Source organism: Diaporthe citri (genome assembly GCF_014595645.1).
Source record: "Diaporthe citri strain NFHF-8-4 chromosome Unknown scaffold_5, whole genome shotgun sequence".
Lineage (NCBI taxonomy): Eukaryota > Fungi > Ascomycota > Sordariomycetes > Diaporthales > Diaporthaceae > Diaporthe > Diaporthe citri.
The window spans coordinates 2,529,651-2,544,510 of NW_025064850.1; the positions used below are offsets into that span (position 1 = coordinate 2,529,651).

The window sequence follows — 14,860 nt, forward strand, 5'->3', positions numbered from 1 at the left end:
ACTATTTAAGTTAAGGGGGAAACTTAAGTTTATACTTAAATAAATTAATCTTTTTAATAATTAAATATAGTTTAACGTAAGGGAAGGAAAGCTTTATTTAGTAATTAAAATAATATTTATAATAGCTAGGTTTTATTAATTTAATATATATAAAGTTTCCTTTTTTTAAAGTAAGTAAATATTAATGCTTATTATTATAATAAGCCTTTATCTTAGCTTATATAATTTATATATATTTAAAGGCTTCTTTATATATTACTTATTAAGTTAATTTAAATTTATAAAATGCTAAATATATAATAAGCAAAAAGCCTTTTAAAAGATATTTATAAAGCATAATAAATAAAATTTACTTTATTAAAGCTAATTAAAATATATTTATAATAAATAAAATATATAATAAATAACATTTTTAAGAAGAAAGGTTTTATAATATATTAATATATATAATTAAGCTAGCAATAATAATTTAAATAAATTATTTTACTTATATATTTATTATAATATAATTTACTGCCATTATATAAATATTAATGCAAGCTGGTTTATAAAGTCCTTTTTATAATGCGCTTATAAACTTACTATTTATATTAAATACAAAAATATTTAAAAAGCCTTAATTTAAGTAAATATGCTTAATATAAAGCTTAGCTTAATTTTTAGCTATATAGTTAATCTTATTAATTAAATTATAAATAAACTTAAAAGTTTTATATATTATAAAAAAGATATAATTATAACTTTTTATAAATAACGGTAAGCTAATAATGAAATTAAGATAAAGCGTAAATAATAAGATTTTAAAAGTTTTAATAGGTTGTAAATTATTAAAAGGTAAATATTTAGCTAATTTATAAGCATTATAAGTTGCATAATTAGCAATATATTCCTATACTTAATAACTTATTTATAAAAAAAAGGCTATATCTTAAATATAATCTAAAGTTTAATTAACTCCCATATATACTTAGTTATTATAAGTTAAGCAAAGCAATCACTTAATATACAACATAAGTATAATTAGCTACATAACATTCTTTTTAAAATAATAAAGGAAATAACTTTAAAAATATATAATAAAATTATAAAGAGTTAAATTTAAGCCTTTTAAATTATCCTATATTTAATTAAGCTAAAATGTAAGGCAGTTATAAATAAAGCGGAATATTTTGTTTTATTAAAGGGCTTAAATAATATCCTCTTAAAAGGGTTTAAATATATAAAGCTACGTTATAATTTTATTAGCATTTTAAGCTATAATTATTTTAATTAAAAGTATATTATATATAAGTATTTTAATAATAAGTTTTAATAAAACATTTATTTTATATATTAAAGGAATTAATAAGATTATTAAAATCCAAGGAATATTAAAAGCTTATAACTTAAATTAAATTAATTTTATAATATAATAAGCCTAGCTTTAAATAATAGTATAAAAGCATATTAAAAATTTAATTATTATTCTTTTAATTTTAATAATAAGCTCCTTATCCTTAAGCAATTATAATAAAGCATTAGCGTTAATATAAATTTTATTAAGATAATAAATAATTATAATTTTATAAGTATATTATATAAAGAGTAATTGCTATTTAATAATATAGCAAGCATTTTATAAAAAACATATAGTTATCTTAAAAAAGTATTTAATAAATTTATAATTTATAATAACTTAAATAATATTATAATTAAAATAATATAAATACTTTTCCAAGGCTTAAATAAATCCAAGCATCTTTAACTTTAATGTAAAATAATTCTTTTTTATGAAATTTAAGGTATAAAAAAGGAATAAAGTAAATTAGCTTTTATTATTTACTTAAATTTAATATAAACTAATTTTAATGCCCTTATTATTAATATTTATATAAAAAAATAAATAGCTTAATAAAGTTTAAAAAAGCTAAATTAACGCAATTAATAAAGACTATCTTAAGCTATTCCTAAGCCTTAATAAAATAAAACTAAAATTATTAATAATATTTTTATTTCTTCTTTTAAGCTTATAATTTCTTAAGCTTTATATTTAAGGCAAGATATATTACTTAAAGAGGAAATAAATAATATTAAGCATAGGTATTTCTTTATAAGTTTACTTATAAATTACTTTTAAATTTTAAGATTTTAAATTTATTTAATAAATTAACAATAATAATATAATCCAGGATAAAATTATAATAATAACTTATAAGGCTAGTATCTTATTTTAATTTTATAAAATTAAATGGCATTTTAAGGTTGCAAATAGCCTTTATCTTATTTATAATTATAAAAAATCTAAATTTAAATATATAATGCTTAAAAGCCTTTAATTTAGCCTAAGTAAAATAGCACTTTAATAAAGATATTATATAATTACTATTTTTTAATACTATAAAGATAAGCTTAAAATATTAAATATATTTATTAATAAAGTAAGAAAAGATTATAATATTATTAATATAAATTAATATAAATTTATAAAGATATATATTAAAAAGGCTCTTTATATAATATTAAAAAAAGGGGGGGGAGATTATAAGACTTATAATAGCAATAGCTATATATTTAAGGCCTTAATAAAAAGTAATAAAAGTTATCTTTTAATAATCCCTAAGGGTAATAAATTGCTAAAAGAAGCTTTTAAGGATATTTATAATAATAAATATATTATAATCTTTAAAAAAGTTAAGTATATTATCTTTTTAAAATAATAAATAGCTATAAAGAATAAGCTTAATATTAATTTAATAAAGGTTAATAATTACTTAAGATTTATTATTATGCTAAATAATAAAGGCTAGCGTTATAACTATGCAATTTTCTTTTAATTAAACTAATTTCATTACACCCATCTTAATTAATTTATTAATAATTTTATTAAAGGCTTTATAATCTTTTTATAATATATTATATAGCTTTTAAACTAAGTTATTAAAATCAGCATTTAAATTTAAAAAAATCTTTATTTCTATATTATTATTAAATTATCCTAGCTTTAATTAAAATAATTAAATATATTAAAGAATAGTTTATTTAATTTTATATACCTTATTAAAGCCTTAGCTAAGGTTTATATTTATATTATTAATATTAAACTATAAATTTAAAATTAATATATTAAAGGGGTAATTATTTAAGAATTATTTTTCCTTTTTATTAAGGGGTATATTACTAAGTATATTTAATAAGAAAATGGTAATTAAAATAAAATCCTTTTATATTAAAAAGATTTTTAAGTTAAGAGCGATAAATATAGCCTTAAGGTATTTAAAAAGCTACCCTTTATAAATCATTATAAATTAATCTTTAAAATTAAAAAAGAGTAGGATAATAGCAACATTATTTATAATGCTATTAATAAGGGAGCTATAAATTAAGTTATAATAATTTAAAATAACTTTAAGCTTAATAAAATATTTAAAAGCTTAAATTAAGAATTCTTAAAAATAAATTTAAATATTAAAACCTTTATTAAGCAAATTAAAATATTTATAAGTTGCCTTAATAATAGCTATTTTATATTAAGCAAGAAGGTATTTAATATAAGTAATATAAATCTTTTAATTTATATTTAAAATAATAATTAATTTATTATTATTTAAAAAACCATAATATATATATAATTAATGCTTTTTTAGAAAAGAAAGATTAAAAAGCAAGCTATAAAATAAATTATTAATAATATAAGCATCTTCCTTAATAAGCTAAGATTACCTATTTTAATTAAGAATATTAATGAATAATTTAACTTTATAAGTAATAATAAGGTTAACTTTAACTTTAATTAAGGAAAAAAGAGTTTATAATAATTTATATTTTAATTTAAGATAATATAATAAAAGTACTTTTTAAGATATAAGCAAAGTACTTAAAGCAATATTAAGAATATTATTAATAAGCTTTTTATTAAGCATAATAAGTATAATATAAAAATAATTTAACTTAAATAAAGAATAAAAAGGATAAAATGCATTTTATTTTATTAAATATAAAAGAATAATATTAATAATGCTTTTTATAATATTTTTATATATTATTAAAATAATAAAATTATCCTATCTTAAAGGAATCTTTAACTTAAATATAGGAATAAATGCTAGCATAAGCTTAAGCTTTTTATTATTTTTTTTATAAAAATAAGTTATAAAGAAATTATTTTAAAAACTTAATAATAATATTAGCTATAATAAAGTTAAAAATAAGAGAAATTAAGAACTTTTTATATAATAAATATATCCTTAAGAGCATTTATTAAGTTATTTTTCTTATTTTAATTTTAAATTAAGGTTTAATTTAAAATTATTACTTATATTAAGTAAATTCTATATTAAATTATAAAATCATTAAATATTATTAAAAACTTTTTAAGAAAGGATTTTAAGTTTTTTATTAATATTTATAATATATGCTTATAAAAAGGGTTATAAAATGCCATTTTAATACTTTTATAAAAAGAAATGTTTATAAGTAAAGTAATTTAGCTTATTTAACTTATTATAAGTAATTTAATTAAAATAATTTCCATACCCTTTATTTTTATTAGCTATAAAATTATTAACTATCTTCTTAATTAAAAGTAAAATATTATGTATTGCTTTATATTTATAACTAAAGTTATGCAAATATATTAAATTATATAAATAATTAAAGCTATAATTATAAGTTTACTTATAAGCATTATAATAAGGGTAAGAAATTTATTCTTAATTATTATATTATAAGAAATAATTAAATTATTTAAGTTTTTTATAATAATTATTATTTTTTTAAAGGGTAATAAATTACTTTTATAATTTATAAATCTTATAGCTTTAAGCTTCTTTCGCTTTTTTATTCTTTTACTACTTTTAATAAATATTATACTTATTTTAATTAATAAGTTACTTAAAATCTTTAAGTTTATTATATTAAGTTTATAAAATAATTATTATATATAACTTAAGATTTAATTTAATATAAATTTAATAAATATAAATATTTTTATTTAACTTTTTAGCCTTATTATAAAGATAAATCTTATTATTAATATACTTATATAAAAATAAAGCATTTTCCTTATTAAAAAAGTAAAATATTTTATTTATTTTAATTATAAGGTTATTATAATTCTTATAAAAGCATTAATAAAGCTTAACTTTTTATAAACTTAAATTATTAATAAGATCTTTTTGCTTATATTTAATTAATAATATAAATTAATAAGCGCTATTTAAATTTAAATTTAAGATAATTTTAATAAAAAGATTAATAAAAATTATAACTTTACCGCAAGTCTTTATAAAATATTAAATATAAGCAATATATATATTTATTTTAAAGCTATAAAACTTAAATACTTTTAACTTTAAGTATAAATTATTTTTATAAGTTAATATAAATATTTAATTTAAATTACTTTATTGAGTATAATAATCTTAATTATAATAAGAGCAGTTTTAAGGGCAAAAAGCTTCTTATTAAGGAAAGTATTTTTAGCAAGAGTGTTAATGGCAATTATTAATTTTATCCTTTATATTTAATTTAAGGGGAATATTATAAATAAGGCATTAATTAAAAAAGCTGCGATCTTTAGCTAATAAATAAGGGAAATTAAAGCAATGCTTATAATAAAAAAAGCAAATTAGTTAATTATTTATATTTTATTTATTTTTATAATTCTTTAGCTTAAAGAAGGCTTATTAAAAATTAAAAATAAAATAGCTAATTAATATAAAAAAAGCTTTTAAGGAAGAAGTAATATTTATAAGTTTTATAAAGAAATAATAAGCTGCTGCTACTTAATTTTAATATTTTACCTTGCTAAAGTTCTTTATAATATATTAAACTTAAGTAAAGAGTTAATTTAATATAACGGAATAAAGCTTTAAGTATATTTTTAAAGCTATACTTTACTTAATAATATAAATAATAGCTATATTAAAAAAATAATTGCTTTAAGTATATAAAAATATTTATATAAGAAAAGCTAGGGGCTTAATATATGCAAAGCGTTTAATAGGTTTAAAATAAAGCTTCTTAAAGTAATTCTTAAGTCTTAATAAATAAGTATAATTTTAAAATAATCCTACCTTAGCTATTTTATTAGCTTATTTTAATAAAAAGGTTTTATATACTTTATTTTAATTAACTTTAATTAAAGAAAATAGGCTAATATTAAACTTATTTTAATTAAAAAACTAATTATAAAGAATAGCTAGCTTTTAAAACTAAGGAACTCTTAAGGAATTTTAAAATAAAGAATTAAAAAAAGTTATTAAATTAAATTAAGGAAATTAATAAAGCTTAATAAAGCTTAATTAATGCTTTATACCTTCTTAAGTTATATTTTATTAAAAGAAAGTTATAATTTAATGCCTTAATTATTATAAATTATACTTAAAGTTCTTGTTAAGTAAAAGCAAAGGCTAGTATTAATTATGTAAAAATGGGAAAAGCTTTTTAAGCCGATTTTAATGCGCTAATAAATTTAAAAGGCTAATTTAATTTTAATTAAGGCAATTTAGCAATAATAAAATATTCTTTTATATTTTAAGGAAGCTTATTTCTTATTTTACTTATAAAATTATTTATAAAATGGTTTTAAATTAAAATTAAAAGTTATTTAATTAAGGGGTTTTAATAATTAAAAGTTTATTAAAGCTATTAAGCTAATAAATATTATAATTTAATAAGCATAAGACTTATTAATAATTATTTAAAGCATTATTAATAATATTTAAAGCCTTTAGCTAATTAAGCTAAGATTAATAAGGTTATTAAATTAATTATATGCTAAGGGAATGCAATTATTTAAATAATTGCGAGCAATTAATATTAAATTAATAATTAAATCTTAGCATAAAAGTAATGAGAAGTTAAATTAAGTTATAGTTATTATATAATAAGATATATAAAGGCTTTTAAAATTAAATTAAAGAACTAAATAAGATTGCTAACAGCTAATTTAATTAAAGTATCTTATAAAGTATATATATATTAAGAAAAGCTAATGCTAAGCGGGCTATGGAAGGTATGGTATATTAAAAGAGAGGGGAGTGCTTAGTCATCCCCCAACAAATCTTAGATGAGTCCAAATAGGTGGGATTGTTGTGAGATGAAGCATTTTCAAGGCCGTGTATCGGAATCTGTGAGGACCTCGTACCAGAAAAAGCAGAGAACACCACGGCTGGTTGAAGTGGCTTCTCTCCATATAAAGTTGGCTTAGGAGACGGAGCTGGCCAGAGCGTAATACGGTGGATCTTCCTGTTTCACGCAATTTGGAAATCGAGCTTTTCGCAGATTGGTTGTCCGTGTTCTCGTATCCGCTTCATTGCATCACAGACAAGATCAATAAGTCGTGGTTGATTCACCTCACGCGCAACTGTGTCTGTCCCATGCCGACATGGGCGGTGAAGCTGTTATAATTGGGCATTCCCTTGTGATGAAGCTTTCGTCTCCGTTCAGCTCTCGCAAAAGGCCGCGCGGACTAAGAGGGATTTACGTAAGCCGTTGCCGTTGTGAAGGATAACATGACTCTCGCCATTTGAAAAGGAAAGTGACACAGTTACGAGAGCGAGATGACGATGTGAGCCATGGGCCCATGTATAAGTAGGTCGCCGACGCTGTAACGGATTGCGCTGAATCAATTTGCGCCGGTGAGAAGCGCTCAGCTCCAGTCTAAGAAGGAATGGTGTAAAGAAGAACGTAGTGACAGTAGCCCACTTGGCCAGGTGGTATTAGCAGCAGAGAGCCGCACACTCGGCCCACGATCGCGGGGTTGGCAGCAAATAACTTCTTGTGCGTAAGCCTTCTATCCACCAAAGGACGTTGAATTCATTTTCTCTATCCTACTGCACGCAGGTGCATTGGTCTTGAGGCGGTTCCTTGCATGTGACGCTTTCAGAGGTACCCAGGTACTCTTGCTGCAGGTGGTGCTCAGTACGGTACTACCTGTCAGACCTGTTCCGGGTTGTTAAGCGACAGGCAGCCAGATCGCTTGGCTGCAACAACCCTGGGCACGCCTGTGACCTGCCATATGATATCAGCCTGGGAACGTCTGGAACGTTATCGGCCTTGAAACCCTGACGACCTTTTGGTCCGTCCCAAGTGCTCTTCACCATGACTTGACACGGCAGATCGATGAGAACATAGCGGAAAGCCATCAATACTGCTGGTTCACACCTCTACATGTTGCAAGCAAGATCATGGGCAACAACTCCAGTCGGGTCACGGCCCAGGACAAGTGAGGCAGCCAGAACAACCCAAACATCCATAGATCCCAAAAGACTCTCCCACCCCAGATGCATGCGCCCCAGTCGCACAAGTACATAGCTAATCGACATGCTCTCCTCTCCCAAAGGGCCGTCCTCGACCTCAAAACCCAGCGCGACAAGCTGCACCAGTACCAGCGGCGCATAACCGTCCTCACCGACCGCGAGACCGAGATCGCAAAGCAGATGCTGGCCAAGGGCGACAAGAAGCGCGCCCTGCTCGCCCTGCGCCGCAAGAAGTACCAGGAGTCGCTCCTCGCGCAGACCGACGGCCAGCTGGAGCAGCTCGAGAAGCTGACGGCCAACGTCGAGTTCGCCCAGATACAGAAGGATGTCGTCTTCGGCCTGCAGCAGGGCACAAAGGTCCTCAAGGAGATACACGCCGAGATGGGCGGCATAGAGCACGTCGAGAAGCTTATGGGGGAGACTGCCGACGCGATCGCGTATCAGAATGTGAGTGTGACTGCGGATGTCTGACTGAATTCCTTTCGGGGGCCCCCAACCCTCCCCCTTGCCCCCTCTAATGTGACTGTTCCGGGCGCTAATTTGTGGGTCCAAAACTATAGGAGGTCAGCGAGATGCTCGGGGGCAAGATATCGAACCAGGACGAGGACGAGGTCGAGGAAGAGCTGGCGGCCATGGAAGCCGAACTGGGAGAGAGGGCGCCGCTGCCCAACGTCCCAGATACCGCACTCCCCGCCCACGAGATGATACCAGAACCACAGCCTGCAAGGGTGAAACAGAAACAACCGGAACAACAAGCTATGCTTGCATCATGAGACCTGGGGTAGCGCGGTAACAGGTGTTGGCTGCGCTATCTGAGGCGCGCTTGCGAGGAAAGCACAGTGGTCCTTATGTGCACCGTCGCGAGATTTGGCATCGAGTGTATGAATGCCCTTGAGCTCGGGGAGCAGCTTGCATGACAGCTGGGTGGGTGTATTGTTGCTTCATCGAAAGTATCAGGTCTATGTTGAACCTGTTCACTACGGACCACGTTTGGTTTCCTTCTACATGCTTTGAAGTGCTCCAAACAAGTCTTTAGGATCCCTGCAGAATTACTGACTGGAGACCATTGCAATTGGCAGGCCGGACCGATTCATTCGTGGGTGATATGCTGGATTACTTCTTGAGCTGGTAGAAATTGGGTGCATACTCAAGCAGCCAGCCCTTCTCAATCCTGCAGATATCTCGGATGAACGTTTTGTTGGCGGTTTCCATGACTTCCGTGAAAATGACCCAATCAGCCTTCCTATTAAACATGATGCTGCTCGGATGGGCATGGAGGACCGTTCCACCGTCGATGGTGCGGAACGTGCCATCGGGTACCATTCTCGCCGCCTGTGAAAAATATCCTGTGGTAAGGCAGCGTCTTATTTGCTCAGCCTTTCTCGCTGGATCGTTGTCTGTGGTGTGCTTGACTGCGAGCGACTCTTCCATATTGATGCCGAATCGCTCAAGACGCCGTTTCAACTGTGCTCTTATACTGACTGCACGGGTCATAGCCTTGAAGTTGAGGTTGTTGTCATGGCAGAAACGGCCCTCCTTCCGCCCCGTGCTCACAAAAGCCTGATATGCATTGAGAAGAGTGAGGTGGTCGCCTTCCTCCGCTGCGAACTTCCGCCTCGAGCTTTCTAGCTCCTTCTGCCGGTCAGCATCATTCTGAACCCACACGCTGCCTCCAATGCTCGTCATGGCTGCTATGGTTATTATCTCGCTGACGCATCCAAACAGAGTGGCAGAGAGCAAGGTTTTGGCCATCATCGGCTCCACCGCCAGTTCTGCCATCCGCATTCCCAGCGGTCTCGTCAACTTGCAATAGTCGTCCAAGGCACCAAGCGAATAAAGTAGCTCGAGGGCCCTGGACATCAACTCAGCCGGAGGTGGTGTCAGAAAGTCGAACCGCAGGAAGTTGGTGATTCCAAGAGCCCCGAGCTGCAGTATAAACGGCGCTAGGTTTGATCTCTGGATTTCTGGTACGTTGGCATCGGGCAAACCCATGTATGTCTCCTCCTTGTAGAGTCTATAGCACTTTCCCGGTCTTGTCCTGCCTGCTCGGCCCGCTCTCTGAGAAGCTGCTGCTTTGGAGGTGGGAACCGCTGTCAGTGTTTCAATGCCGGATATTGGGTTGTAAGCACGCTCTTTGACAAAACCAGAATCCACCACGTAGGTAATACCGTCGATTGTGACCGAAGCTTCGGCGATGTTCGTCGAAAAGATGACCTTTCTCGTGTTGTCTGGTGCCTGCGCAAAGACATACATCTGTTGTTCTGTCGAGAGCCCAGCATACAGTGGTAACGGCAGGACTTGCGATGCCGGATCTGACTGCGTAGAGCGCTGCGCGACTGCATTGATTGCAAACTCGATCTCGTCTCTTCCTGTTAGGAAGACAAGGATATCGCCTTTTGGCTCTTTGGCGTGGATTTCGAGCACGGTACTGACGGCCTTTTCAACATAGTTTTCAGCAGGTGATTCCAGGTAGAGTATATCAAATGGGATATGTCCGGCCCTCAATACTGATGATGGCACCTGTGACCTGGGGCTGATCGTGCCCTTGCGTCTCACCACGCCTAGTGAAGAATTCGAGGAATTCTTCAGCTTGAAGAGTGGCGCTGCTTATAATTATTCTCAATTCTGGGCGCCGTTTGAGGATCTTGCTAAGTAACCCTAGAAGGAAGTCACTTGAAATTGACCGTTCATGCGCCTCGTCGACCATGATGACGGAGTAACGAGACAATAGCGGATCAACAAGGGCCTCGCGGATGAGCAATCCATCCGTCAGAAACTTGATGCGGGTCGCTGCCGATGAGACATCGTCGAAGCGGATGGAGTATCCCACCTCTTTGCCCAGCTCACTGCCCGTCTCCTCGGCTACCCTGACGGCTACAGTTGTTGCAGCTACGCGACGTGGCTAAAGAGTCTGGTCAGCGAGCGCTATCTGGCATGGAGAAAGGCATGGACTCACTTGTGTGACGGCGATGACTTTGCCATTAGCGCACCAGCCAGCCTTCTCGAGAAATTGAGGTATTTGCGTTGTCTTTCCACTTCCGGTCTGCCCAACAACGATAGTGACCTGGCGAGTCTCGACCAGGTAGAGCAGGCTCTGCCGATGCTTCGCTATGGGCAAGAGAGCAGACGGCTTGTGAAGGGCTGGGATAAAGGATGAACCAAGCTCGGACTCTGCCATGTTTGACTCGGCCACGTGCTGCGTGTTCTTATATTCGCAGTCATCAGCATGCCCATCTAAAGTGTAGAGAGGTTATGAGGCCGTCTGTGTAGTCAAGACATGCAGCAGAGCTTCTAGGGTTGAGCCCTGGGACGGCATGTGGTGTACGTTAGACGTGTGAGGGCGGGCTGCACATCCGCCAGGCCGGCAGAGGCAGGAGGGCCCTTACCGATCAAGCTTCAGCTGGCTCCACGCTACATATAGGAGAATAGGGGATTCACACCTGCAAAAACGGAAGGTACACCGGTACATCACTCGCGCCATAGCTACACCAGACCTAAATCACACTCACACTCAACACCTACACACCCAACACCCAACACCTATACACCCAACGCCCACACGCCCAGCACCCACACATCCAGCACCCAAACACCTACACACCCAAACCAAATGCCCAATTCACACACCCAATTTATATATCTAAGTAGCATACCTGGTTAGCCCTAGGCATTTAAATCAGCCCTAAACATAGAAATTAAGTATGTGAATTAGGTATAGGTGTTGAGTATGTAGATTAGGTGTGTTAATTGGGCGTGGGTGTTGGTTTAGTGCTGGTGATGTGCCGATGTATCTACTATCCGTTTTGCCAGGTGCAAATATCCATTCTCCTAGGGGTGAACCCTGGGATGGCCTCCGGGGAAGGGGGGGTTGGTGGCCCCTGGCCGTCGCGCCTTGTACTGAATACCTAGGTACCTAGGTGAAATGGAAGTCGCTTACTAAGCTGGGCGCAAGCAGAGATAGCGTTGAAGCCTGACCCGCCTGGACCGCCACCAAAAGCGGCGCATGGATTGTCACCGTCTGCCAGGCTTCTTTCTCCCACCTTAGAAAACGGCTCCTTTCTCTTCCCACGCTTCACCAGGCTCCGCCCACGACCGCCGTTATTGTTGTTGCCCGGCTTCAGTGACTCGTGCACTGCTGTGTTTCTGCGTGTACTTCTCTGCTTGCCTCGTCTTCCACTTCTCGCACCTCCTTCGAGTTGTGGTCCACGAGGCTTTCCCGCCCGCAGACTGGGCAGCCCATCTTCCTTGGCTTTCCTTTCTCTGACTTCCGTCCTGCTCTTGGGCTTCTCTGGTTCAGCAAGCCGCGCTTGTTGAACCTGTGCGCGCCGGGAGAGCAACGAAGTGACAAGTTGACGCTCCGAGTGTCGCCTAGAACACGGTTTACACTCGTCGTTCTCTTGGTCGCTCCGAGTTGATTTTCCTCCTTCTGTTTCCGTTATTGATACCCTCTGTCTACATTGTGTACCATCATGGTAAGCTCATGAGGATCCGTTCGCCATGGGGAGGGAGAAGAAAACAAGCCTGGCGGCTGCAACCGCCGGCAAGACCGCGAAAGAGAGACATCAGAGAACAGGGAGGGACAACAGCGCATGGACGGCACCCGTCCGAACAGACCTGATTGCCCTCCCGGAAAAGAACATCACATCGAAGCACAAGTCTTACTTCCAGGTTTTCGAGAACCATGACAAAAAGGAGAAAAAGCTCGAGTTCGAGGTACACGGCACCATCGCCATCTCCTCATCGTGTGTACGCAGCTGATTCGACGCAGGTGTCAACTGACAAAGTCCCTCCTCCCGGATTCGAATTCGTCCCTATTGGGAACCCCGAGCTTACCAAAGCATGCAAGGACCTTTCACGAGAGCGGGACGCGATGATCTTCATCGTTAGTGTACGTCAAACCCAGCACTTTTACTTACCAGTTGTAGGACATGTCTTTAACGACCGAACGCATTCTCAGACGGCAAAGGATGCCAACGCAAACAAGCTCGCACTTCAGATGAGCCGAAGCGGCCACCATATCAGACGTACCATTGTCGAAGAGGCGCGTGCTCAGATTGGCGAGGAAGATGCCTCGACTGCCTCGAACTCAGGGGAGCCAGAACCGATTCCTGACAGTCAGGAGGAATACAATGCGCAAGCCGACGCTGCGCTTAGAGATCTTTTCCCACGAATACCGAATACCGACAGGCAGATGATCATCGAGCATGCTTTCAAGAAGGTCAGTACATGATACACCGATAAGCAAGAGTTGATTGTAAACATGTCATGGTTTATAGGGCGGAACCTTCCAAGGACAGCCAGTTGTGGGCATGGTGGGGACACTGCCCCTTTCTCGGCGTGTGCAACTCGCCGTCCTAGCCCACATTCGTCACAATCATACCCGATACGACCAGCTTCTGAGGGAGGCTGGCTACCCGACCGCCAGAAAAGTTGTCGAACAGCATTGTCTAGATTTCCTCGTCAAGTGGCGAGGAGACGAAGAGACTGGGCGGGACCAGTTCGACGAGATCTTGCGCGAGGTCATTGTTCTGTCCGACGACTCAGACGAAGACTCGGATGACGAGGAGTCCAGCGATGAGGACTTTGTGCGCATCACCACAGCTCCGGACTCTCAGATCAATCTCACAAATTCTTCGAGAGCTGGTAACTCTCAACACAGGCTCAGATATGCGACGCTATCGAGGCCGAGCAAGGCGCTCTCACATAGACATCCGATGTCACCTGCTGCTGAAGGCCGCTCTTCCCAGCGAACCAAGCCACAAAGATCTAAGAAGACTAACCGTGGCTTCAAGCGTTACGAGGCTGTGGCCAAGCGCTGGGAAGAAGCCGTAAATCGCAACCGGTATGCCCAAAATACTGGTACAGTCGGCCAAGCTGCACCTATGGACAGGATACCCAGCCAGGGCTCCCGGCGGCTTCCCTCACTTGAGATCATCTCACCTGTGCCCAGAGCTGACTCTCCTCGGAACTCATATATGACTTTGACCCCTTCATATTTCTACCGTGGTGGACACAATCAGGGCCAATCACCCCGCGCCCAAATGACCGCTTCCCGGTTGCTAATCTTGAACCTCAACGGCACGTGCCTATGGCCAGCTATCCCGGTCGTCCGTCTGCTCCCCAGTCAGGTTCTCAGTCTGTCCCTCCGGAAGCAATGATCGTTGGCAGGCGTATCACTCGTGTTCCGGTTGGTTCTGATCTGCAATCTGGCCCAGCTCCACAAAGATCCTATCACGAAGAGCTGAAGGACTATCTCGTCCCGTCTATCGAGCCTGCATCTCCCCACTCAGGACCAGACGTGCCTCAATTTGTGCGTCAGGTAATTCGTGGGGAACCCAGAGGTCCAGAGCAAGTGCCTGCTGGACGGACCGTTCCTTTCCCACACCCGCCACCTTTGCAAAACCACACAGGAGACTTCCAGTATGAGCAGTCGGATCCTGGCAGCAATGGCCGACTGAGACCAGCAATGCCCTCGCGAATTGGTGAGCAGGTCGTGACGCAACGCGACTATTACCATGGATCACAAACCAACTTGGCAGTCTCAACACCTGAGCACGCAAGAAGGGTCTATCGAGTACGAGAACCCCTAGAGGACAATCGTCGCCCGCGCGAGGCTCCTA

The 14,860-nt window shown here is 35.6% G+C and overlaps 3 protein-coding genes across 3 annotated transcripts; 2 read left to right on the top strand and 1 right to left on the bottom strand.

Annotated features, from left to right (window-relative positions):
* Window positions 1-8,168: 8,168 nt before the first annotated feature.
* Window positions 8,169-9,013, top strand: INS49_011334 (uncharacterized protein; the record flags this gene model as incomplete). The annotated part of the gene is made up of 3 exons (XM_043172052.1): window positions 8,169-8,206; window positions 8,324-8,687; window positions 8,801-9,013. 3 exons carry the CDS (start codon window positions 8,169-8,171, stop codon window positions 9,011-9,013), a joined length of 615 nt encoding a protein of 204 aa, XP_043023797.1.
* Window positions 9,014-9,353: 340 nt separating this feature from the next.
* INS49_011335 (uncharacterized protein) lies at window positions 9,354-11,418 on the bottom strand (the record flags this gene model as incomplete). Its single annotated transcript, XM_043172053.1, has 3 exons — window positions 9,354-10,801; window positions 10,914-11,142; window positions 11,197-11,418. 3 exons carry the CDS (start codon window positions 11,416-11,418, stop codon window positions 9,354-9,356), a joined length of 1,899 nt encoding a protein of 632 aa, XP_043023798.1.
* A 1,319-nt stretch (window positions 11,419-12,737) lies between these two features.
* On the top strand, window positions 12,738-14,830 carry INS49_011336 (uncharacterized protein; the record flags this gene model as incomplete). Its single annotated transcript, XM_043172054.1, has 6 exons — window positions 12,738-12,953; window positions 13,009-13,128; window positions 13,198-13,462; window positions 13,692-14,082; window positions 14,466-14,550; window positions 14,780-14,830. The coding sequence occupies 6 exons, from the start codon at window positions 12,738-12,740 to the stop codon at window positions 14,828-14,830; spliced, it is 1,128 nt and encodes a 375-aa protein (XP_043023799.1).
* Between the last annotated feature and the right edge of the window lie 30 nt (window positions 14,831-14,860).